This window comes from Pelobates fuscus, chromosome 10 (assembly GCF_036172605.1).
Source record: "Pelobates fuscus isolate aPelFus1 chromosome 10, aPelFus1.pri, whole genome shotgun sequence".
In the NCBI taxonomy this organism is placed as follows: domain Eukaryota; kingdom Metazoa; phylum Chordata; class Amphibia; order Anura; family Pelobatidae; genus Pelobates; species Pelobates fuscus.
The window spans coordinates 73782607-73809551 of NC_086326.1; the positions used below are offsets into that span (position 1 = coordinate 73782607).

At 36.6% G+C, this 26945-nt stretch overlaps 1 protein-coding gene across 35 annotated transcripts in view; it reads right to left on the reverse strand.

Moving 5' to 3' along the window:
• SORBS1 (sorbin and SH3 domain containing 1) overlaps positions 1 to 26945 on the reverse strand; it is a 317838-nt gene that overhangs the window by 42746 nt on the left and 248147 nt on the right. For 20 of the 35 annotated variants that reach the window (XM_063434302.1, XM_063434301.1, XM_063434304.1 and 17 more), the window contains 8 exons: positions 23386 to 23460; positions 23047 to 23109; positions 20683 to 20736; positions 20068 to 20197; positions 17303 to 17417; positions 12339 to 12422; positions 4307 to 4372; positions 1731 to 1823 (listed from right to left, as the gene is read on the reverse strand). In XM_063434302.1, the coding sequence (XP_063290372.1) occupies positions 1731 to 1823; positions 4307 to 4372; positions 12339 to 12422; positions 17303 to 17417; positions 20068 to 20197; positions 20683 to 20736; positions 23047 to 23109; positions 23386 to 23460 (680 nt within the window). The remainder of the gene's footprint in view (positions 1 to 1730; positions 1824 to 4306; positions 4373 to 12338; positions 12423 to 17302; positions 17418 to 20067; positions 20198 to 20682; positions 20737 to 23046; positions 23110 to 23385; positions 23461 to 26945) is intronic. The other 15 variants (XM_063434321.1, XM_063434323.1, XM_063434319.1 and 12 more) reach the window with 6 other exon arrangements.

Genomic DNA, 26945 nt, shown 5'->3' on the forward strand with positions numbered 1-26945 from the left:
AAAGCTTCCGGTTTTGCAAAGAAAGTAATGGTGACGGGCAGCCTCCCCAGACAAGAAGTCAAAACATTCTAAAATGGTTTGACTATGTACAATGTGGGGCACCAGAGATCTACTGGCACCATAACCCCTACAGAGAGCTGTAATATGTATGGCGCTCGAGATGTTCCTTTAATGAGGACATAAGCATTGCATAAAAACACAAAATAAAGCTACAGATACAGAAATAGGTTATGATCCGAAGATGTGAAAATGAATATGTGTGACACAATATAGTCTATAGTCTATGTTAAAAAACATTGAATACATCAGGCATCATTTTTCAAGCTGGTATTTTTAAGAAAAATGCATTTTGCTGAAGAAAGCAGACAATTGTTCACTGGTAACTATATATTACAAGAAATTATATCTCTGGGAGTACTTATTAAAGCAGACTATTATTAGCCAAAGTCTTTCAAGCATAGTCATAAGCAAGATTTCAACATACGTATAAATATAAAAATATATACAGAAACCATCAGTCATTCAGCCTCCTTAGAATCAAGTGCTTTTCTTCTTCAAATAACGTTAACACGGTTATTTAACAAAATGAGAATTGTTGGAAATGCAAAGTGAATTTCAAATTTAAGGCCGAAATTGGAAACAATCTTCAAGTCTGGCTATTGTGACCCAAAATGTTAAATTCACTTTTGAATTTCCAACAAGTCTTACTTTGTTAAATAGTAGTATACATTTAAGAAACCTTGTCAAGGGTTATCATAAAGAGACACAGCAGATATTGCAGTGCTTGGTATCAGAATAACGTTATAAAAATCAGACATGTCATTGTGGCCATTACTTCCGTCATTTGACTTAGACTCCATATTAATACATTAAATCATATAATTATGCTTAATATTTTTTTTATTTTTTATTTCTTGCAACAATTCCTATGTTTGTACTTGGTACTTTATGAATTCACATAAGCCTCTCCATTTTCCACTACATACGCTAGTTTAATGGTTACTGGATCATTATATCCAGAATGTTTATTTAAATTTTCAATGTGTCAAAAAAATTTAAGTGTGTCAACGGAGATGTCTGCAATTGGAATATCCCGTAAGGACACATTAAATAGAGAGTAACCTCTAACTGCCATTAATGCGTATAGATGAAGCAAACGCATTTCAACCTATGTACAGGGGAGGGCTTGTTTTCTATCCATTTAAATCTATGTCAAGTAGTGTTGTCTCTAAACATCTATTCTTATGTACCCAATCCACAGATTTGGATATATGGTAAAAAAAATGGTAAAAAAAACTTTTAGAAACACGTTGTTAGTCCCATTTTCAAAACCAAAATATTCTGTATTGTAATGATAAAAGACACTGCCTGGGAAAGATTTTGTTAAATAAAGATATCAGCATTGCAATAGCCAGTGTTGCCTTTGATTCTAAGTGAGACTGTACTTCTATGTGCCAATTTCTGAGGCGCAGACTGATGGGCTTATAGAATCAAAAGGTTAGAATCCCTTCTGCGTCACACATGCAGAGTTAATGTTACCTTTGAGTCACATGACTCCTACTTACTAACATGCCATACATCACATTTTCAGCCATCACTCAATGCATTCTGCAAGTCAAGTTAGCAGCTCTGATTAGTTATGTTTACACTGAGCTTTGCCTCATTCCTAGTCCTGCGAAAATACAACGCAACATGCTTTACAAGCATATGACAATATAAAACTTCCATACCCTTTTATCAGACGCTTTATAACACTTGTCCATTCTCTCTAAATCTGCATCTAACTCAGTCTCGTACTGATACAGGTCTTTTTCTAGCTCAGTCTGGTTAAGGAAGAAGAACATGACACAATAAAGGACATTTTCCAGAAAAATAAAAATAAATAAACATCTTTACAGAATCTCATAGAACAGACAACATTCAAATGAGAAAAAAATATTTGAATATTTGATCGGTCTGAACACAATGAAGAATGCACACACCCCTCTAGAGATTTACCACTTTGTGCACGTTAGCTACTGTAGAATGCAGGGTTTACATCGAAACGCGTTGGCATATCAAAAGGAGTTTATATTTCTGAATTTATCCAGGAAACTAAATATAGGCTAAATCCTGTGATAAAGTCATACGTGGAAATGTTCTGTCTCAATTCTTTTGAACAACACGCTTATTAAACATAAGATTTTAGTTTTTTTTTGTTGGATTTTGTTTTGTTGGATTGAGGTTTAAATAAAAATAAAAACAAACATGTTTACAATACCCATTTTACATACATATTTATGATGCCTTAGCAATTTGGTGTGTCACAGCTTTTACACTTGCATTGTAATAAACAACATTTTCACACCTTGTATCACACAATTTCAAGTCATATTTTAAAATTAGAAGACCCTTGAAAATGACATTTAGAAGCGAAACGATTTATTAAATACAATGCACGCTTAAAAAAAACACTCCTGACCCCTAAAGCAATTTAGCTTGCTACAGAGCTTTGTGTGTGCAGTGTCCTCTTTTTTTCAATTTTACAAAAAGTGCAGATTTCAATAGAAATTGGCACTTTTATAAGTGTACCGTGCTACACCCCCGGCTGTCAATGAGACAACTGGTCCAGTTACTTCTTGGCTGCTTAGCTTAGTGGAACTAAACTCAAGAGGCAGGCAAATTGCCCAGAGTACCTGCCTTGCAGAGACTTCTCATTGATCTATATTGGGAAGTCTGATTAGACAGCCACAGAAAGTTTGGACGGGGTGAGAAAGGGGAGGCTTCAGACACAAGATATTTTTTTAGATATAACCCTAGTGAAAGATGCATTATTAAAAGCATGCATGTTTTCCTTGGAGGTACATATAGTTAATAGTGATTCTTGTTGTATTCGGGGGGTGGAGTGTCCCTTTAATCTTACACACACACATTGTTCCATATGTTCCAAATGATAAGAACATTTACAAATCTATTGGATCTAAAAGAGTGCACAATTATTGGATGCCCAAGTGACGCACATAGGACATCATTTCATGCAGGATAGTAACAACTGGAACAGTAACGCTATACCAACCTCGACAGTCACCCACATAATATGTACCCCCACAGAGTGTATATGAATCTAGACAAACTTCATATGCAAACATGATTTAGCAAATGTTTTGACAACAATGTCAGCTAAACTTCATTTTATTCATGAGATATAATGAATGGCATGTACTAATTTAAAAAGCAGAAACAAAAAAAACAAACAATCTCTAGTGATTCACTCATCATCAAACCAGTGCAATTGATGCCCAGAAACATATTTTTGAAATCTCTTATTTGTGGAATGGCTATGCTATTGAAAGCCCCCCTTTATTTAGTGTTACATTTTATCCTTATAGATGGGAAAGTTCTGATTTTGTCAAGTCATCTATGCCATCACTAGAATGGTTTAATACACTTTTCATGCCTTACCGATGAATGAAACACTGTGTAAACATGTAACTGAATGGAGAACCCCACTGTAACTACAGAGACTATTTCATTTGCGTACATCGCAATGCTGTTAAACTGACTCAAACTCTGACCCAATGTCAACAGTGAATACTTCCTTAGGCCTACACTTCATCATCCTTTGTCCTACATTTTCAAAATAGTTTCTCACAAAAACAAAACAAAACACTTCAATGGCAACAAAACAAAAATCTATGGTTCAAACAGTGTTTTCATTAATTTCCACTATCTCTATGATAGTTATTCCAACACCTCTTGTTTCAATGCCTGAGTAGGTATAAGAGGCTGTCATCTTGCATCTGTAGCGCACCCAATATCGTTTCTAGAAATATTTCAAGGCCTTTAGCCAGAGTTTTACAACACGGAAGGCAAGGCAAACTCTATAATAGAGGATTTAACAATTATAGCGATAAACTCAAGTGAGGAGTGGATGGAGCTACAATCCACTCCATCTGTTTTTTTTTTTTATAGGTATGTCCATTTTTCAAGCGATAGTCCAGGAAGTTAGTGCCCCAACAAATTGTCAGTAAGAGTGTTGCTTGGAACGAAAAAGAAAGTTTGGGCAAATCAGCTGGTTACACTGATCGTTGCGAAGCAAAAAAATAGTTATGGCATCTGCAATATGCACAGCTTTAATGCTTTTTATGTTCTCTCACGTAAGTCAAATGAGTAACGTTTAAGGGAAAAAAAAACTCCAAACTTTTTGAAAAAACATTTAACACCAAATCGCTAAGACGATATAATGTTAGTCTATTTAGTTTTATCTCGAAACAACCACACCCACACTTTTATATAGAATCAACACAAGTAATAAAAGAGTCTTTACCTTCCTATCCTCTATTTTAAGGATTGAGCAATCCCCCGGAGTATAATCCCAAATCTTTTTTGGAGGCTGATGGAGAGCAGAGAAGGAAATGAAGAAACGGAGAGAAAAGAGATCACAAGGAGCATGAATTTAGAAATGATATACAAGTAGGGATTTAGAATTTACATTAGAAAGAAAATGTAAAAAAAGGGAAAATAAGCAGGAGCAGGTTCCAAATCATACAGACAGGATAAGCGGTCATGCAAGCCACCCCTTGAGTGCTTGGTAGATTTTAGAATCGTTTCTCGTGTAATGGTGGTCAATCCAATTCTCGTAGGATTTCAAATCGGTTTAACAGAATTCAAAGTTTAATGTTTGCACAAAAATCCATCCACCACCCAGTATAACCAAGTCTCTGTTTAGACCTCGATTTCCTGAGTATTCAAAGCAGACTGAGCTAATGGTAATACGCTCAGAGTATTAACGTAACATAGTAAAAATAATTAATTAATTCGGTAAGGAATATAATGACAAATTTTGTCTACAGTGTTAAATATACATTCTATCTCTATGTGGAAAATTTAGTTGTTTTTATAAAATTATTTTACTTGTAACTTGAAAAAATTTATAATGAACAATGTCTTAATATCACTATTATTTTTTTCTTTATTCTTAGTTTCTTTTTTTAATTCAGTTTTTCAATCAATATTCTGTACTATTTAGTGGTATTTTTTGTACGGTTTAATACACTGTATGGGTTTATTTTTATGAAGTAAGTGGTGCGGAGTGGGTGTCATTATAAACTAATACGAGGTGTGAACCTTCAGTTAGTCATGCCTATTTCACGCGGTTGATAAAGTGCTATAGACACATAACACATTTAGTGTTTCTTACTCCCTCTGCCATGTAAGTGTTTATTTTTGCTTTTGTAATAATTTTTCTCACTAGATTTATTTCAATTTAAATAAACTTTATTTTGGTCATGCCGTGGTCCTTTGAATGTTTTGAAAAACGGTCTGTTTTTAAAACACTTGAGACCCTGAACGGATAATTAGTATTACAAAAATAACTCCCACTACATAAAATTTAATTTTAAAAGTACAGTTCAGTGATCATACATATATTAACATGTTACAACACACAAAAAAAAAAAAAGGGAATTTAAGATTGTTCCCTTTTAAAAACTGTGACAAGGAACCACATTCTTGCATTATCCAAGACATTCACGTCATTAAGTGACTGTTCCTTTATACCCCATTCAGATAGACCTCCATTGAGAACTGACTTGAGAAATCTGTAATTACTTCATGGGAAAGCAGGTTACGAGGGTAGAGCAGGCTACGTAAGATATACATAGTAGAGATTAGAATTGCATTCCTACTATCCAGAGGAAAAGAGAAAACAATAGTCTCTGGGAATGTTAAAACCATAAATACATACCACATTACCAAATGGCTGAATTTCCATGTGAGCAATGCAGAACAATGAGACAAAAGTTTCATGCTTATCATAGCAATTCAATAAAACCACAGTGGAATATTTGTATTTATTTATTTATGGGGGGTGAGGGAGGGGGGGGGAAATTTGCATAGATATTTTTTGGTTGTTAATGGTAATAACTTTAATACCCAGAGAAATGTTTATACATTACTTAAACGGGGACTTTGTAACTGGGTTGACTCATAATTCTTGAAAGCATCAGGTCTTTAAAAGGTCATCACAAAAGATTCTATGTAGCTACATGCCAACTCCAGTAACCAACAAACCCTAACTGTAAGGATCAAGTATTTCCAAATTAGGATTAAACATATTGGCAACAGGAACATTTAGCATTGGTCTTTGGTTGTTGGATTATATTCCCCAGAAACCTCCACCAGCCTTGGGAATTCTGGGACTTGTTGATCCCTAAAAGCTGAAGGCCAAAGTTGGATATGACTGTAAAATGAGTTATCATATAAGTGACTCTGGTAATCTCAGATTCTAGGCGAAATCTTTTAGATTCTCAGGTAGGATTCTATTTCTGTCTGGCAGGAAATTGCTGTCACTTTTAAACAGGTGCAATGATCTTATGTTTGTTCATTGTTTTTAGCTATGTAATACGGTCTTGACTACCTGAAAACACATTACATAGATAAAAGGACAGGTGCATCAAGCAATACTGAATGAATTAGGAGTGCTACACTCACAACAAAGGGATACATCTCACAATACAGCTCACAGAGTCTCAATAAGAAAAATATCTAACTATTCCCATTATTACGATGTTATAATGCCTATAATTCATATTGTCACACAATCACATATGGCAGATATAGGGTTGTACTAGTTTGTAAAGACCCCAACACATTTTGTTCTAATTTTTATATTTTTAGCTGTTATGACCCAATTCTACTGGTGATAAAGCATCAGAAAAAAACCTCTCTCAAAAGTACTTGTTTTCTAACTAGCAGCTGTTGATAAACATGCATTACATGCCTGAGATGTAAAAAAAAAAAAAAAAATTCAGACAATTAGAAAAAAATAAAAATAAAATACACCTGGGGTATATTACCAGCTTGAAGCGTTATTTGTAAAGAAGTAAAAAAAAAAAAATACAATAAAACAACAATAAACAAGAACACCCGATCACCTATTTTTAGAACAATCTCGAGAGGCCAAATTGTTCATATTATGTCTCGTGTACTTTCTAAGGCATCAATGCCCTCCTTCAATAACTTGTTTTGAGTAATTTGAAATTATGTTTGCAGCTGCTATGATGCATACATACGAGGTTTAAATTTACTTATAACATATTGCAACTTGCTTCAATGTCTCTCACTTAAAGAATAGAATGGAATTATCAGCAGGCTACATTTTTAGACTTCAAATGAGAGATGCAATGTTTTCCCCTGAGCATTTAGCAGCTTTATTGCATGGTCACGATGCCTTTAGTGTGGCAACACTCTCATAAATAGGGATCTATTGCATCCCTACATCCTGTCAGTACGCTGTGATTGGAAAATCTTTTCAAAACCAAATGTCGCATAGGCCAGTGGTCTTCAACCACGAGCCGCAGCGAATCAAGCTGTGGGAGCACTACATGCTGTCCGCCATTTTAAATCTCTGCCTACTAAACCATCAAAGGGCAGAGCACACAAGATGTTGACCTGATGTTGGTGTGAGGTTTAAATGTCCTATTGGTAGCATGTTGGGCTACCAGCATGCACCTTGCCTTTTCTTATTCCTGCAGGGAGAAGAGAGACCAAGAACCTGATTTATTGTGCATGGCTGGTCGCTACAACAAAAACAAACTGAATCATAGAACCAATCCGGTTTGTGTAATTTATGTTCAGTGTGGGGCCTTAGCCTGGTCTCTCCCTGCTGTGTTACTCACTGTGCAGAGGAGCAGCAAAGACCCAGGCAGTGTTAAAAAAAAAATGTCTCACAGGTGTGTAGCATTCCTTGCCAGACAGCCCTGTTTCCTTTATATGGCATGATCTAGGCTTTCAACACTACAAATATTGTGTGTTTGTGTATTTTGACTGATGTGTGTGAGCGACATTATGAGTTGATTAAAGGGACACTATAGTCACCAGAACAACTACAGCTTATTATATTTGTTCTGGTGAGTATAATCATTCCTTTCAGGCTTTTTGCAGTAAACACAGTTTTTTCAGAGAAAATAGTGTTTAGATTACAACCTAGGGATACCTCCATTGGCCACAACTCAGATGGCTTCTGAAGGTGCTTCCTGTGGCAGTGCTGCATTCAGTGTCTACATCCTCTGCATGGAGACACTGAACTTTCCTCAGAGAGATGCATTGATTCAATGAATATCTATGAGAAGGTGCCGATTGGCATGGGCTTGTTTGTCTTGTACTGGCTCTGCCCCCGATCTGCCTCCTTGACACTCCCAGCCAATCCAATTAATTTGTATGGGAAAGCATTTTGATTGGCTGAGATCATCACTTCTGATGATGTCAGGCAAGGAAGCAGAGCCAGCAGCAGCAGCAGACTGGAATAAAGGTATGATTTTGCTATATTTATGGGGACAAGAAGAGGCCACGGGAATGGATGGTGGTTTTGGGTTCCTGACCCTATAGTGTTCCTTTAAGACTCAGCAGAGTTGAAATATTGCTTTTCGTATCCAATTAAGGCTGCTTTGGATGTATCCTTTTGTGCTTCTTACTTCTCTTTTTATTGTGAGTGTCCAAGTGTACTGGTGATTGTGATAGTTATAGAGTGTGTAACTGTATCTGAGTATCCAAGTGTATACATGTATATATCTGTGAGCATGTTTGTATACATATAAGTTTTTGTAAGAGATTCTCAATGTGTGAATGAGTATCTATAAGTCTGAGTATCTCTGTGACTGTAATAACATCTGTAAGTGTAGACCAGGCATTGATGGCACTCTATGCACGGCCAGGTATATTTATTCAAGTGCCCAGTGCAGTGATGCCTTCCTGTGCTCACCCACCTATCATTAATATTTAACAGTGAATTGATAATTTAGATGCCTTATATATATTTTTTCATATATCGAGAAAGCCAATGCTGAAACAAATAATTGCGCTCTCACAAGCATGCTTAGATAGATGAACTGAAAAGTAAAAATTATATGGTTGCCGTTTAATTCAAGAGCGTCATTTTCATTAAAATAGTCATACTTTTTATTTTAATGCATTATGACTAAAATAATAATGCACAGGAAATATAAACTGCCGGTTCGCCTAGGAAATATTTGTGTCACTGACGTGTACCTCGGTCTAGAATAGGTTATAACAAATGTCACAAGGTAGAGCTCTTTGTTGTGTTTTTGTTTTTGTTTTTAAAGAGGGTATGAAAAACATGACAAACTGCTTGGGACCTGTAATGGGAGCTCAATTTGATAGTGAATTGTAGTCATATAGTGATTAACCCCACTAAATCAGGTCTTCTGGATATGTATATTTATATATGTAGCATAGATCTATGTTCTGTCTGGGTAATGATAGAGACACCGTGTGCCCTAAAAAAAAAAAAAATTCCATGGGCTTTCATATTAAACAATATGAAAGTTAAAAATTTAGTACTCATAGTTTAAGAAACCGTAGCCAACATAATTTGTTGCACACTGTGTTGATCAACAGAAAAGTATTGGAACATACACAAAACCAATTCTCTCATTGTGTCCAACACGGTAGAATGGTTGTTTTAGTGCAAATTTAAACGGACTTCTGCGTTGTGTGAATAAACAGATATTCTGGACCTTTTGTTAGTGTTTGTGTTAAACTGCTCGCTCAGAAGTTTTACTAACATCTGGCTTGTTTTAAACAAGGGATGAAGCTGTAGCTCGTTCGATTATACCACTGGTTTCCCTGTACTGTTTTCAAGAAGCTGCTCAAGTCATCACGAAAAAATGTAATCTTTCCTTTTCCCCAAAGAGAACTTCACTGCACTCTCTCCAAGTACCCTCTCTTCGAATAAATAAGCACATCACATTACTAGCACTAAAGAGGGAATCACTTCCTTAACAGGAAGTTATGCTGAGCTGTCGTTACATATCTAAAAAAGCATGCGCATACTTTGTGAAAAATGCAATTCTAATCTTGTAACTATTAATAGAAAGTTCAAGTAAGCTGAATAAGACAGTCTGAAAAGGGTTTAAACCGTGAACTGACAAGAAAATGTACACAATATATAGGCCAGAACAGCCAAGTTGAAAAGAACTCTAAATTGGTAAGTATTTTTCATCTCCGCTATTTGAGCCAAAAGTTAGCAAACTCTCTTTTCAGTTCTAGCCATTTGACATTAGAGATAAAGTTCTCACTAATGGTTATGCTGTATCCATGGGTGCAATCCCTCAGCTTAATGGTAAATATAATATTAAACTTAGAATTTTTAGAATATTAAACAAGAAAGGTTTGATAAAAAACATTGCTTCACAAACAATTCAGAACGCTTTATTACTGTCAATTAATTTCACCATCTGGGTGGCTAAGAGTGTTGGGCTAATTAACCCTGAACAATCTCAGCCAGGTTATGCAGGGTAGACAAAATTATGCAGAAGTTGAAATTCTCCATTACCAATTTAGCGGAGATGTGGAAGGTCCCGAGTCGCCTAGATAACGCCTGGTTTACATGAATCCATTCTTAAATGGTTAGATATTAAATCAAGGCATGGTGCCACGGTAATCTAGATAACATAACCACGACAACGAGCTATAGTTCTGTTGTTGATTTGCAGAGATTCAAACATGGATTACATTTAAAAAAAATGCATGTGTTTTGCTTAAGCATGCATGTCATCTAAGAAATTTTTCTTAATTTTTTTTATATCAATCTCTACATGTTTAGAAACAACTTATCGATTACATTTACAAAAATATTTCAACACGTCGGCCATTTTTAGATTTCCGTTTTGCACTGACAGAGCCAATCTCTTGTGTTGAGAAGATTATACCATGTTTAACCCAGCACGCACCTCTCCTGTCAACTCACTACTAATTTTCCAAAATGTTAATCAAATTAGTGGGGAAATTAAATAATGCTAATAAATAACAGCCTGACAAAATACAAAAATAGTTTCACAGAGTAGTGTAAAATATATTTAAAATATTTTTTAAATAACCAAACCACTGAATTGGTAAAACATTAGTTACTATTTAACTTAGGAAACCTAATTTACTGTTGGATAAAATGTTGCTTTGTTAAATCAAAGATTAATCCGATGAATTGCTGGAGTGACCCCAGTACAATTAACATAGATTGCCAGTGACATAATTATATGGGTTGTCCTGTACTTTTAATATATCCCAAAGGGCACAATGAACTGGAGCAAATATCACTGCCAGTCAGAGACCCATAATTTAGCTTTAATTTTCATTGCAGAAGTTCTACTTCCGTATTAGCAATATCAATGTCTTCATTATATGTACATTAAATTAAACTATTCTATAATGCAATCTGGCTTAAGGGGTTTATGTAACCCCTAAAAACAGCATAGGACGATACATAGACAAGTTTGCTGAATTTGTGATGGTTTAAAAAAAATAAATAAAGACATCTTTGGTACAAATAAACTTGATATAATTTGGTAAGTCCAGACAGCTATATAGTGAAGGCTAAATTTCACTGTATGGTAACTTTACACTATATAGCCGTTTGGATTCACCAAATTATATCAAGTTTATGTCGATATTACAATACTTCTGCACCAATGATTTACCAAAACAAACCACCACAAATTCACCTGTGTATCATCATCTGTTGTTTTTAGGAGTTACATCAATTTCCATAACCCAGATTGAATTAGAGAATACTTTCATTTAATGGACACATAATGATTTCTTGAATGAAGCAGAGTCAATCAATGAAATCCTCTTTTCAGGTGACTCATTATAAATACTGTTTTCTATATTCTACAGTCTCTTAAATGGACTCTGTCACAGTGTATTGACAATGCCACCTAAAAGACTGAAATATTACATTGCAATCTACCATTAACAAAAAAAAGCACTTTAAATACCAGACTCTCATGCTCACAACATAGCAAGTGAAACAAAAAAGTATTTCCTGATAAATAGTGACAAATAGATCATAGAACAGTAGGAACAACACAGGGTGATAATGAGGACATACAAAGGGTTTTAGGACATTCGGCATCGTATTTATAGATCTCTTTCACATACCTTGGACATAGCAAAATGCGTTATTACCAGCTCCCCAAACAAAGTACTTAAAGTCTGCTTACTCACTAAGAGCCTTAGGTTATAAATGCTAATTTTAGATCATGTTATTCGGTAGACACGAACAATTAGCTTATATTTTTGGGGGAACACACAAATTTGAAATATTATTTGTTCCAGAATTCTAAATACTAGGACTCCCTTGGTTAAGGAACAGATTATTCAAGTCGTTATTCCCAGAGTTAATCAAGTGAATGTATCTTGGACATATGGCTGCTGTGATGTGTTACAAACTATTGCATACAAAGATAAATCACTGTAAGTAAACACAATGTGAACCCATTAGAACGGTCTGCGGTTGTAGCAATGCACACACGAACCAGCAAGAGATCTATCCTACTTACCGGTTTCCCAAATTCCAATTCCGAAAAGAATTTATACCAAGGTTCATTCTTTAAATCTATCTCTTCTGGACTTTTATCCCGAGTCTACAGAGGTCATGACAGGGGAACGGAAGGAAGAAGAAAAGGAAGATTATGAAAAAGAACATAGAAAGGAACTGTTAAAGAAGCAGATTTTTCCAAGTATGCGTTTTTACTGCCAAAACTGGAAATCGAAAGGAGCGAACAGATTTATTATCTGTTACGCAGCATAGTAAGGGCATACTTTATACTGCGTCTTTAACAGAACATGGATGTGCAAAGAACCAAAGTTCCCAAAAAGTCAGACAGCTAGATGAAACATAAAGACAGAAACATACAAGAGACATTTTACTAAGACACTTACAATGGATAAAAGACACATACACGTTGAAAAGCCACACAAAAGGGGCAAAGACAGACTGTAAGCTTTAATCGCTGAGAATGTTTTAACTTTGTACTTTGTTCGTTCTGTACTGCCTTTCCGGAGGGAATGGAAAGAGAGCAACGAGGATTGTGCCAAAAAGCAGCTTCACACTGAACAGGCCCAAAACGATTATCCAGCTGTTTGTGAGTCAGTTATCTGGCACTGTACTCATTGCCAAAATCCGAACTTTGTCACAGCATGAGCCTTGCTTTAAGGAGCCATTTCTAATATGACCAGTAGCAAATAAAGCAAGTTTTTAGCATGCACCAAGCTTTGTGATACTGTGGGAACATACTGATGAAAAAAAAACATGCTCAAGACTTTTAAGTTACTTTTTGCCTGCTCACAAAACTAAGTGAGTTTTGATTTGACATTTAATATGCAGGTAAAAACTAATGAGCTTAGAAAAAAATCTTTTTGGCTTAAATTATATATTTTTAATTACACACATAAAATACTCTCAATCATGCCTAAATGTTGTGTGTTCCACTATTGTTTAAGATTTAGGGATGATTATTTTACCCTATGAGATTATCTCCCCAGACGCAATCTAAAGAAGTAGTAGCATGATAATTAGCTTTTGGTAATGAAATCTTTTACTCATTTGTTCACAATTCAGGACAAGTAATTTGAGAGCTAGCTGACCTCCGTCAACGAACACTGATTTTGCAAACATGCAGTGTAGTCTATGATTCTAAACCCCTCCAATATGTATGGAACTTTAAATAGCTAGATTTTCATTTTGACAGTTCTACCAGGAAGAACATTTCAGTTAAAGTAGCCAACCTAGATATATACGGTAGTTAAAGGGACACTATAGTCACCAAATCAACTTTAGCTTAATGAAACAGTTTTGGTGTACAGATCATGCCCCTGTAGTTTCACTGCTCAAAGCTCTGCCACTTAAGAGTTAAATCACTTTGTGTATGCAGCCCTAGTCACACCTCTCTGCATGTGACTTGCACAGCACTTCCTGCAAAGAGTCATCTAATGTTTACACTTCCTTTTTTGGAAATTCTGTTTAATTTAACATTTCTTACTTTCTGCTCTGTTAATAGCTTGCTAGACACTGCAGGAGCTTCTTGTGTGTGATTAAAGTTCAATTTACAGAACAGGAGATAAAAACTTTTAAAATAAGCTACTTTCTGATTGAAAGTAAAACCATTTTTTTTTTAATGCAGGCTATGTCAGTCACAGCCAGGGGAGGTGTGGCTAGGGCTGCATAAACAGAAACACAAGTGATTTAACTCCTAAATTGCAGTGAATTGAACAGTGCAACTTCAGAGGTATGATCTACGCACAAAAACTGCTTCATTAAGTTCAGGTTGATTTGGTGACTACAGTGTGCCTTTAAACTGATGAAATTTCCCCCTTCCACTACTTTGGACTAAAATTAGAAAATTCAGTATCCGTGCTTGAAAATCCTGGTTTAGTAAACAAACCCCAACATTCCAGTTCTAGTTTATAGCAGCCAATTAGAAACCACATTTAAATGTGATTTGTTATTGGACTACTGAAATGGTTACAGATTTTTATGTGACTGATAATCAGTTCACTATATTCACTAAACTGGGAATTGAGAAGGAATTAGCAAATTTGAGACAAAATAGTCAATTTGGGGGGGGACTTTCCTAGCCCTGCTTTTTTTGGCTTAAAATTTGACAATTTGACAATCCTTCAACGTTTAATAACTAAATGTTAGTGAGGTACAATATCTCAAGGAGAAATTCCACTATGCTTACATTCCCCTTTAAGAAATTAAAGAATGGGTCACTGGAAGTATAGATTCTAGGCCAAAAGCAAGATTTACAGCTAGTGCCTTACATTAATAAATAAGAGATACAGCACTATAAAAATGTATATAATATTTTGATTTATAGAGACTAAAATTAAAAGAACACTGTCAAATCTAAACATATGCGGGCTTTATTTAAATTTCAGAGCACTACACAGAGCAGATTTATGTGGCTCCTCTCTTTGACACGTCAAGGGTTAAACTGTGGTCGTATAGGGTCGGCAATCATTGCCGGATATCAAGCCAGATTAATCCTCTCACAAAATTACAATGTCTGTTGCCAGGGATTTGCAAGTTTTGGAAAAACACTAACAGATTAGTGTTACTATCCCTGAAATCATTTTGCTCCCACTCCATTATACTATTCTCGAATGGTTCCAATATTAAGTTATTAAATGTGGGACAGGAATTAGTGTCTTGAGATGAAACAGAATCATTTATTAAGCCCAGGGTGTTATCTGTACTTCCTGTATTATTAATATTTGATTAATTGTATTAAATTTTTTTATTTTATTTTTTAAAATCGCAAAAACTGTGGGCAAGCAAGAATCTTAGACTCTTCCTTACTAGTGCTAAGCATCCTCTGTACAATATAAGATGATGCATTAAGCCGGGAGGTTTAGAGATTATGCTTGATTCGACTTCAGAAGGTAATTCTGCAGTTAAGAAAATTAATCTCCCACTTAAACATTTTATAGTGAAACGTGTTAGTTATGTTAGCAACAATGGTAAAAGTTTTAGATTACACATCTAAATGTTCAGATGTCACCAATCCATACAAGAAAAATTTTATAAAATGGAATTACACAGAACAACAACCTTAAATTCTTGTTTTCTACCTAGAGAATCGGTTAATTTAATTAAACAAATGGTCCTTGCTAATAAAACCGGACTACTTGACATATACATTATTGAGAAAGGCATACTGCATATTGTCTATACACAAGAACCTCAAAACACACCACTATCTCATTTGGGTATTGCAGAAGACAACTAAAAGTCTCACGTTCGTGAATATCCCTGGATTGATATAAGTGCACAATCCCACTTCTAGGCAAGCGGATGTCCCATAAACCTGAAACTTTAGAAAATAATATATATAAAATGCATAAAAAGGTGACAAGAACAGAAGAGTGTTAAGAGAGTTAGTCCCTTGCATTAGCATTAAATAGGTAAAATAATCATGGTTGCAGAGTTAAAGAGACACTGTAGGCACCCAGACCACTTCTGCCCATTGAAGTAGTCTGGGTGTCTTGCCCCTCTCCCCTTAGCCCTGTTAGTCAAAACACTGCGGTTTTGGAGAAACCGCAGTGTTTTGATTACAGGGCTAATCCCATCTCTAGTTGCTGTCTCTTAGACAGCTGCTAGATGGTGCTTCCGTGTTCTTAGAGCACCATAAGTGTTTTAAATGACGTTCGATGTCTAGTGTCACCGAAATCCCCATAAGAAAGCACTGAATAATGCTTTCCTTGAATAATGCTTTCCTATGGGAAGGTCTAATGCGTGCGCGCGGCCATTGCCGCGCACGCACATCAGGTCTCCCCCGCCAGCAGCCGGTGGCGGGGGAGGAGCGTGAGCGGAGCCTGACCCAGCGCCGAGGGACATCAGCGCTGGACCCAGGTAAGTGACTGAAGAGGTTATAAACCCCTCCAGCGCCGCGGGAGGGGGCCTTGACAGAAGGGAAAACTATAGTGCCAGGAAAACTAGTTTGCTTTCCTAGCACTATAGTTTCCCTTTAAGAAATATATCTGTTTAATTTGGGGAAATATAATAAAGGGGAAATATGTCTTAAGTGTTAATGCTTATATCGAGGACTACACTTCTGTTTTTAATTGATGCAGATTAAAAGCAGTCTCCAAAATTGAGGTTATCACTTTGTAGCACAGAGCCCCACAGCAACATTAAAATAATATCACACATGACAAGACAATTCTGCTGTATTAATCGTCCTTCTAGTCAACACACAGTCATTGCTTGTATAATATTGCAATATGAATAAGATTAGCATCAATAGTCTTTTTAGCAAAAAGCAAATAATTTCCCTTAGTTTAAATAACTATTAGCGAATATTCTGCATTTATTAAAGCAAATGTAAACATGATAATGCTGCAAAAAAAAAAAAAAAATCAATAATAATGCAAAATAACATTAACATAAACAATAAAAAAAACACCAAACATATAAACGTGACATTCAAAGCAGACTGAACCTCTGGACACGAATGCTCGCGGAAAGAGAAGACAATTCCAGTTTTAAGTGTACACAGGGACACTAACAATACAAACCAGTAATTATAATATAAACCCAATCACTCACTGGGAAAACTAAACGACCCTTCAAAAGTTATAGACTCAGTGGAAGGAATGCTAGCTTAGTATCCTTCTGCGTTAACGTTCGAGAGCATAAGAAGAAAAGAGATGGATTCTTTGTCATTAAAGCTTTACTGACCTTCAGCAGGAATAGGTTAGTCTTCGATAGCAGCGTTTAATAATGTGAACCTAGAGGAACATTGGCAGTCACATGATTCTAACTGCATAACACACTTCCATACAATTCTGGCTCCTTTCACCATATCAGCAATAATTACATAGTCTTCCCTGTCTCTTGGATTTGACTGTGCTGTTTCCAGTTGAAGTCATGTCCAATAACAACATTCCATCAGTTAACAATTCTGTGAACAAGTCACAGAGTACAAAACCACTCAGAATATACATTTAGATACATTACCATCTTTTCGTTGTCAAGAGCAGAGGACTTCCCGGGCTGATATTCATGAATGCTCCTTGGCTCCGCTCTGTATTTTCGAGTGTCGACCTTCTTGTCTGGGGGATCCCAGTCATTCCTGAGGACAAGGAAACCAATTAACCGTGAACCTCCCTGTTACCAAGGATACATGTGTTTTGTATGGAAATGTTCCAAGGCAGCTAATCCTCTGTCCCGGCATTTCCATCTGAAAGCAGGAAACCTACCAGAGATTGTGGAGGCTTTTACTCCCTATTATTTTTGTAGCAGCCTCATTTGAATAAAGGGACCGAAACAGAATGTCATTATGTTTCGAAGAGTACACACACTGGATTACATCTCAGCTGCAGAATAATACTTATAAGGCAAACAGATCCGTCGTCATGTGTCATACTCAGAATATTTTTGCTCGCTAAAAATGACAGTCCCTCCCAGGATTGAGATCAGTATGGTAATTAACCCCTTGGGTGGCTGCACAATAACTACGCACATGCTTTAGGTATTAATAACGTAGAAGAAGTGATGCATAAAAAAAAAAAAAAAAAGGTTTTACATTGTTGAAAAGGAGACCAAAAAGAATAAATGTTACGTAAAGTGTAATTTTATTTATTTATAATATTGCAATGTATGTGCTTTACACATTGATCGGCATGATTCTACCAGTGTTCATTTCTACAGAATAATGTACATGCTTTTGCACATATAAGCAACACATAGGGAATCACTGAGTCAATGAAAAACACACATCCTCTACAGAGATATTCAAAATACATGTAATGAAATGAACAGTCCCAACCGCCAAAAAAAATAAACAAAAAAAACAAAACACAAAAACCTAACATCGGTAGTCGTGTCGTACTAGTTCTAGTTGTTGGTGTGGGTTGTCACGATAAACTCATGTGGTGAAGTGTATCTGCGGAGTAATGGGTTAAGTCTTCTTGGTGACCTCTGGAAAATCTCCTGAAATACACAGTAACTAAGGCCCGTTTTATTGTGTTGTGTAGAAACCAAATGATTTGGAGATTTTTACAACAGGTACCTGATTCTAAGGTTGGGTGCTCTGTATTATTAGGACATTACTAGATCAGTGGTGTATTTTGGATTTGTGCTGCCCTAGGCACGACTAAATTCGGGCACCCCAAAATCAAAATTTGCCCCCTCAATTTTTGTTAAGGCCATTTTTTCGACTGATAGACACATGCCCTCATTGATACATGCACTGATATACACTCACTGACAGATACAGTCATTGGCACACACTGTTTAACCAACACACACTTTCACTGACAGGCACACACTCAGATACACATAAAATGGCATACACACACTCACAGGCACACCCATTCTCACTCACAGACACACACTGACAGCTACACTCACTCAGTAAGGTGGACAGCCCCAGAACACGAGGCAAACAAGGCATTTGTCTGGAAGTTTGGGTGGCATTTTTTGGCGCCCCCCCTGAAAGTGCCGCCCTAGGCAAATGCCTTGTTTGCCTTGTGGTAAATACATCCCTGTACTAGATATGACCCGAGCTGTCAGAGAGAGTTTGAGAAACAACACATGTATGTTACAAGTTCTGTGAAGGGTCAAATTCTTAAAGTTTGGTGTTTTTAGATGCTATTTTATTTCTGGGCCATTGTGGCTTTGATTTAAGAATTTGGTATCGGCTTTCAAAACGATTTAATATTTTTTGATTCCCTTTTTTAAATGATTTGTTTTTTTTCCTTCAATATATTCGAATATCACAAATATTATATATATAAAAAACATCAATACATAAAAATTATAGAAATTTTTCAAAATAGTAAACCATTTGAAAGACGTATCCAAAATGTTAGGTCTCAAATTAAATGTCTGGATGCACAGAGATGAGCTGGCCTTGTTGCAAAGAGATCAAAAGTACCTAACCTGTACATACACCTGTATATGTAATAGTGTGTTATTAACCTCTTACATTCCATATGAAAACACAGTGTTTGTACCTTTAAGGTACCTCTAAGAGGACCTTTCAGGAATTGTGTATATGTGTAATTATGTTGTCAATTGTTCCATATTATATTCTACTTAGAGTGCTTACATAAAAACATAGCATGTGACAGCCGATAAGAACCATTCAGCCCATCTAGTCTGCCCAATTTTCTAAATACTTTCATTAGTCCCTGGCCTTATTTTATAGTTAGGAAAGCCTTTTTAAATTTTAGAGTTTAACATAAGGTACAGGGTCAACTTTCACTGATACTTGTAAAAGTTTTTAAAAGGTAGGATTGTGATGGTATTGACATTGTAAACAACTCAGCAGCAGCTGTTAATGTGTTGATAAACATAAAATATGCAATGGTATTTTCCTTACATGGCTGAAGCTTTCCTATATGCCCAGGCACTACCCTGTCCACAGATGTTATTCTTCATGTGGGTAAAAATGGACAGGTAGAATTTTAGGATCCTGAGCAACATGCATTTGGCATCACAAAGTACAGATATGTTTCACTGGTGTATGTAGTAGACTGACATACTGCCAACAGATATACGAGACCGAGATATTTATTTCTGACTATCGTAACTTTACCATATACAGCCAATGGCCTTTAGCCAATAATATTCAGGACAGGTATGTTATGATAGACCACTATTCCTGTTATTTGGCTCCTACTCAAATGCTTGCCCTGACGTAGACAATAGAATTTTATTAAACTTTACTCAGTTTTGGGAATTTTGGTCAGTGCATAACAGATCAGCAGATTACTCACCGTTCATGGTTTGGTTTGAGTGAAGAGGACCTTGTTGGAAGAGGCAGTGTGACTGATCTACGAACACTATTTTCAATATCAATGTTATCCATCTCGCTCTTAGAGCGAGGCACTGGGGACTGGGATTTTGCTGTAAATGCAATGAAATTAAAATGACACAATTTCATATGACACACAATAATTAAATGATTGGTTTTCAATGCCATTCACCATGTCCCTTTCTCCCTTCATACAGTTTCCAAAAAAATTACAGTATTTAGCCAATACACCCATACCTATAAGCACATCTCTTTACTTAAAGAACAACCATCAGCGCAAAACTATTTTTAATATTATAATCATTTCATCAAGTTTTGAGGAAATACATTTTTTAAGTAAATTATATGTGGGGGCAAAAAAGAGAAACTCATTCATCCCTTTAGTATACAACAGGATCCTTCAGCCAAATACATGCACCTTGAGTCTGACAGTGTTTGAAAATTGACAGTCTCTATAGACGGTCTGTTTTCAAACACGGTCAGCGCTTGTACTACTGATCATATCTATTTCCCAGATTAAATTTCTCAAATATAGTTCCAGGATAGTGGTAATCATTGAAGTAAACTGTAAACTCACCATCTTCTGAATATGAATGGCGTCCATAATTGGGGTATGAATCAGAATCATCATCTGGAAAATGAAATCAGACAGAATTAGACATGCTGTGATTAGTACTCTTGAAATTAAGATAGCAGACAAGCAATTATCACTGCAAAGGTTTGCATCAAGAAATGTTATCAACACACGTGCAAGTAAGCATCATGGCCCCTCAGTAGGCAACCAAAAGCCCCATGATTCTTTGGGGACTAAGTGATTGTAGAGAAATATAGGAGTTTTAGTTTGACACTCAGACCTAGACAGGTCAAACGTGTCTAAATTGTTAATTGTGGTCCAGCATTTAAAAGGGCTGACGTTTTGTCACAGGTATCTCTAGCAAGATGAAAATTTGGCAGAATGTTTGGTGATTTATAGGCAGAACTGGGTAGAACTAAACAATACTAACTGATATCGAACGCGGCTTTATCTGAAACCTAATTCCTATTAGGTGCTCACCAAGGGCATTAGGTGCAGAATACTAAATTCTAGATATCTCTTAAAAATAATAAATGATATGATACCTGCATCTTCTAAAGCTGTAGTACCCCAATCCAATCCTCAAAGCTCACCAAGGGTCACTTGGCAAATATTAAACTATGTATTTAAAAAAAAAATTGCCATAAATTCTAGTCAATACGTTTGCTGGGATAATCAGGATCATTGTGGGCAGATTACAGACCCAACTTTACATCCAATTACATTTTACATTAATACGATTTTACGTCCACCTTTATTTTAACTGAATATAAGGTCTGATATAAAGTCTGATTGTGCTGGCTGTTGATCATTAATGGTGTATTAATCTAAAAGCATTATGTAATTGTTGAATAATGAGCACAAGATTTCTAGAATGATAAATGGTAGTTGCCGTGGCGGGTAAGAATTAAAAAATTCCCATTAAAATGTTGGCTTGAAAATGTTGTTATTAAAGGGCAGATGTCATTATACTGATGCTAGACAATCACTGCATTAAAAAGACTGTGGCCTCATTATAGCTCCATTTACGACAGGTATCTTTACAGTGCCAAGTACATTATTGTAACAAGTGAGTTAATGACACGTTACAGCAGTGTACCCAGAGCAGTAGGTTTAGGAGTAATTATGGGTAGAGGTTTTAGAATTAGGGAGTATGTAGGGTATTATGTTTAGGGATAAAGAAGACCTACATTCAAGATACTAAGGACTTGTTGCCATGAAACGTTTTTTATTAGCAGGATATGGAGTTTCAGAGAAGCATGCTAGGCTTGGCTCCTCTTCCGTCTTTATCACATGCTATTTTATTATCCACATCAGCTGTCTATGCTGACAGGATGTTATAATGTAGATGATTATGATATAATTGGGAGTTGTTGGGAGTATGCTTTTGTAACTGTCCTAATGCCTGTCTGCCGTGCTCCTTTACAATGCAGTCTCGAACCCGGTGGGCACACTTTGAAGTGGTGCATTCCTACGAGGTCCATGGAAATGCTGACAGGTCTTTGTCTTACCTCAGCAGTGGCCAAGTCTGGAAGCATGAGAGACGTCGGCCGCTGCGTGCAAGGGCCTCTATAGCTCCATAGCTCTTGCCCAATATGACGCTTGCGTACGTGAGTGCATCATCATGTCAATGATGTACATGCATGTTCCAATCTCATGTGACCTCAATTAACAAATCAGAGATGTTCTTTGGATTTTTAATCTCAATATGAATTTTTCTCAGTAGCCTATTGTGGTTTCCAATTTGGTTATCTGAGAACGCGTTATTTGTATTAATTCTTGAGTATTCTGACTTCTATATCCCTGGATATTTGGCTTGTCTAATGTTTATGTACCCTCTATTTCTCTGACCTCGGTTTGTCCTGTACTTTTCAATATTCTACATTTCGGCAATTCTAAAGTCCGGTTATATGTTGGAGGGTTTCTGACTTTATTTTTATTTATGTTAAATTAAGTTCTGCATGTTGGGTATTAGACTATCCTGACAGTAACAAGCTGTGAATAGCAAACTGAGGATATGATGAAAAATCAAACATTAACATGAAACTGTTCCTAAAGGTAACTGCCCATCAGGTGTCTTGATTGTGTGTTTTTAGAATAATAAAATAAAAATGTAGCTAAAAACCATAACACAAAATCATGAGGTAACAAACATAGAACGTATATTAGAAAATACTTCTCATATAAAATAAAAAAATAAAAATAAAAAACACATTACACACATAGTATAAAATCACTGCAAATCCACTCCCATGACCATTATGTGTTAATGTAAGCACAACTACAAACCAAAACCTCAGAAACAATGTGAGGACATGATGGCAAAATGCGTGGGGCTTTTTTGCAGAAAATAAATTATTCCAGTACCTTCAGAACTAGGGCTAGGAGTGGAAGCAGGAAACTGGTACGTGGGAGTATAAGGATTGTGCTCTGCAGCAGAAAAAAGCAGCACAAAAAAGCAGTGGACTTTGAGAATATCCACATTTACCTAAAACGTCCAGTTTCTAACAATTGCTTTAAGGCTTATGCCCTTAATAATGTTAGCGCAATAAAATAAATATAAAACTATTAATATGTTAGCAAAGTTGCAGAGTTGAATAAATTATAGTTATAGATAGATTTTTTTTCTCTAGATTTTAATTTAACTATGTTATAGGTATGATGTTTTCAGAATAAAATCAACTGTTTTAGCAAATCCACTAGTACCTTCTGTTTTAGGTTTGACCTCAGTAGACTCAGGAAATATGTATGTAGGACAGTAAGGGTTTTTCTCTGGAGAGTCTAACGAGAACAGCAAAGATTGAAGGAAAAGTAAAAAACAGTAAGAGATGTTTTACAAGGAGCAGAAGCCAAGAGGTAATAAGATTGTGGTATATATTTATCAATGTGCAGTAATAACTCATTTAGGGAATAATAGTTACAAAATTGTGCCATAATATTTGTCTGTGATGTATTGGAATCAAGAACAGTTCCTATAAGTTTCTGCCAGTCTGTGCCCAGTCAAACAATGGCTGCAAACCAAAAGAGTTGTAGCTATATGCGTTATAGTATAAAGCAGGTCAAACTCACGGCCGACAATGAATATATTTGCGACCCGGCGAGCCGCGGGTTTAACATGTTATGGCAGAGTAGGCACCTTCTCTCCCCACACTGCAGCTGCCTACTCTGCTCAAGTTTACCTCAGTCTTCCTGCTCCTCACTGCTCCCTTGCGTGCGGCCTTTAGTGATGCCGGGTTCCAGAATATGACTTTATCCCGGCACCACTAAACCGCGCGCGTGAGGAGCAGGGAGACTGAGCTCCCGAGAGAAGACCTCCACTGGACCCCAGGGAGAGGCCCCACACCAGCTCACAAAGGTAGGGAGCAATAAAGAAAATTATGTGAGTATATGCAAGAATGTGTAAATGTGTGTGTGTGTGTCAGTGAGTGTGTGTGTGTCAGTGTGTGTCTGTCAGAGACTGAGTGTGTACTTCTGCCAGTGTTTTGATGGCCACAGCTGGACAGTGGAGGACTTGGAGTTGGGGGCGGGGGGCTGGGATTTAGTACAGAGGGGGGGACTGGGGATTAGTAGAGGGTGGTGCTGGGGTTTAGTAGAGGGTGGTGCTGGGGTTTAGTAAAAGGGGGGGACTGGAATTTAGTATGGGGGAGACTGGGATTTAGTACAGGGGGGGCTGGGGATTAGTAGAGGGTGGTGCTGGGGTTTAGTAGAGGGGGATGAGTTTTTTTTATACTGTACTTTTCAAAACAAACCTACGTTTCTATGAATACTTAAGTAGTTTTTATTTTCTGCGGCCCACATAAACTTTAACCTTGTTTATTTGGCTCGTGCTAGCCTTTGAGTTTGACATGCTTGCTTTATACCTATGTGTTTTTTTAAATAAACAATTCTGTAACTTCCCATATTTCGCTGTCTATCAGAACACATGCCGTTATGTAAATGCTGTTTGCATCTTTCCTGTACCTACATGGCAAAGGGATGTGAACAAAAGCACCATAAATAGCTTATTCCAAAATAATTGGGTATTGATTTGCAGATGGTCCTTCTTTGCTGCAGGAACAACTTTCATTCCATTCAGTAGACTTTCTGCTAGATGTAGGGGCATTGCACAAGTATTTGCTTTCATTCAGCCTCAAGAGTACTGGTGAGATCGGGTAAGTGATTCTGGGTGACTAGGCCCGGTTCACAGTGTCCTAATTTATCCAAAGGTGCTTAATGGAGACGAGATCAAGACTTTGTACATGCCATCCAAATACATTTACACTCGTCTTGAAAAGCATAACAATTTCTGTATGGACCTGGGGGCAATGTCATGCTGTGCAACAAATTTGGAAGCAAAATAATAGTCTACAATGTCATTGTATCTTTATTCTGCAACTAAAAAAAGTGTCTGGAACCAACAGACAAGGACACTTTTTGCATCAAACCTTTCAGATGATACAATACAATGAGTCGTGTAATAATTTCCTTACATGTGCCCAACCTGAGTCCTCTATTCTATTGAATGACTAGATTCTTTATCCAATGATTGCAAGTGCACATGGTGATCTTGCACTTGCGTGTAGCCATGGAAAACAGTTTAAAAAAAACAATGAACAATGCATGGTAACTAGTATATATATTTGAATAAATGGTGATGACAGAAGTGGCATGCTGAAGGCCCCTGTAGTCCCCTGCTGCCTATGTGAGCCATGGGACTTGAGTGTACATAATACAATTGCCACATACTTTTAAAATTAGTAGAGTGAGAACAATTGTACTTGCTCTAGAAAAGATCTCAGTCAGTCAGTGTTTCATTATGGCCTGTCCTTGTTTACAGAGCCCTCTGGAGGTACTCTGCGAGCATTGCAAGCAGCACCAGGCCTCTCTCCCGGGTAAGTAAATGGAGCTAGTCTTCATACTCAAAGGGAATTTTAGAATTTGAAACAGAATTTGCATGGGACCCCAAAACTTACAGTTTAAAGTACAAGATGCACATTTTAGACGACACATTTTATTTGTTTGTACTGTTACTGGATTAAAGCAAGTGTACTTTTATTTGATACTACATATTTATTTAGAAGATTTACGAAAATATAATTTTTTTCCCTTCAAAACAATAATTGATTTGAAAAAAAAAAAAAAGACGCAGGAAAAAAAAAAAAAAAAAAAAAAAGAGAGAGAAGAAGGAAAACCCAGATTCATTGAGTGGATGCCACAGAAAGCAGTGGGCAACCCTAAAAGGTCTGTCCGTAACTGGTTGAGTCAGCAGAAGTAGCCAAGTGTGATGCGAGGCCACAATAATCTTAAAGAACCGACTAGAGTGACAGGCAGCCGAGCTATCAAATTTTCCACGGAGCACATAAATCACATTTTATTAAGAACCTAAACGAGGGTTGGAAGAATACCACCAGTCGTTAAGGAGAGACATGCAGGCTGTTGTGCATGAGTAAGGATACCTTACTAAGTTAAAAGAGCTTGGGGTGTCTGTTAAGATGAGTCAGTCTCAGGTCTTGGAGCAGACTGGTATCTAGTAGGGAGTTTATGAGAAATGGCCTGTAACTGAAGTGGATGGTACTGCCAGCAAGACAGAAATATAGTGGTAAGAGGAACTTTATAACAGGGATGCAAGCAAGCCAATAGTCATGTGCTTTAGGGTTGCACAGGCGCCACTAGTGACAAGTAGTTTTAACATGCAAAATTGAGCTTGATAATGTTGACGTGTTTAATTCCATACTTTCAATGCAGGCAAATTTGAGGTAGTGCCTGGGTCAATGCACTTTAAACAACATAATTACAACAGTGAGTTGTAGTGTTTGTGTTGCACTGAGTGCCTTAATTACAATTTTTTTTTTTTTCACTAATCATACCCAAAGCAAAAGAGAAGTCATTGAATTTTGTGACAGATTCTGTCACGGTAAAGTTTAATAATTGTTTGTGAACTTTCTCAGTGCAATTTTATACTAGGTGTTCACATAACGGAGCACAGCATTCTGACTGATGTGCCAGTAGGAGAATTTCATTCGGACCTCACGGATTGGAATTTAATTAGATCAAGATATAAATACTAGCTCAATTTAATGATGCTAGAGTATTGAGCAGCAAGGGACCACTGTGATGTATTAAGAGATAGATTATTCTCTGTCCATGAGCTGAAAGCCTGTCAGCAGGAAAAAAAACTGTACACTATAAACAATAACATTTCAAAGCACGCAATAAAAGTATTAAAATAGACACTATAGGCATCTAGATCACTTCATATCATCTCATTGAAGAGGAATGTGTATCAT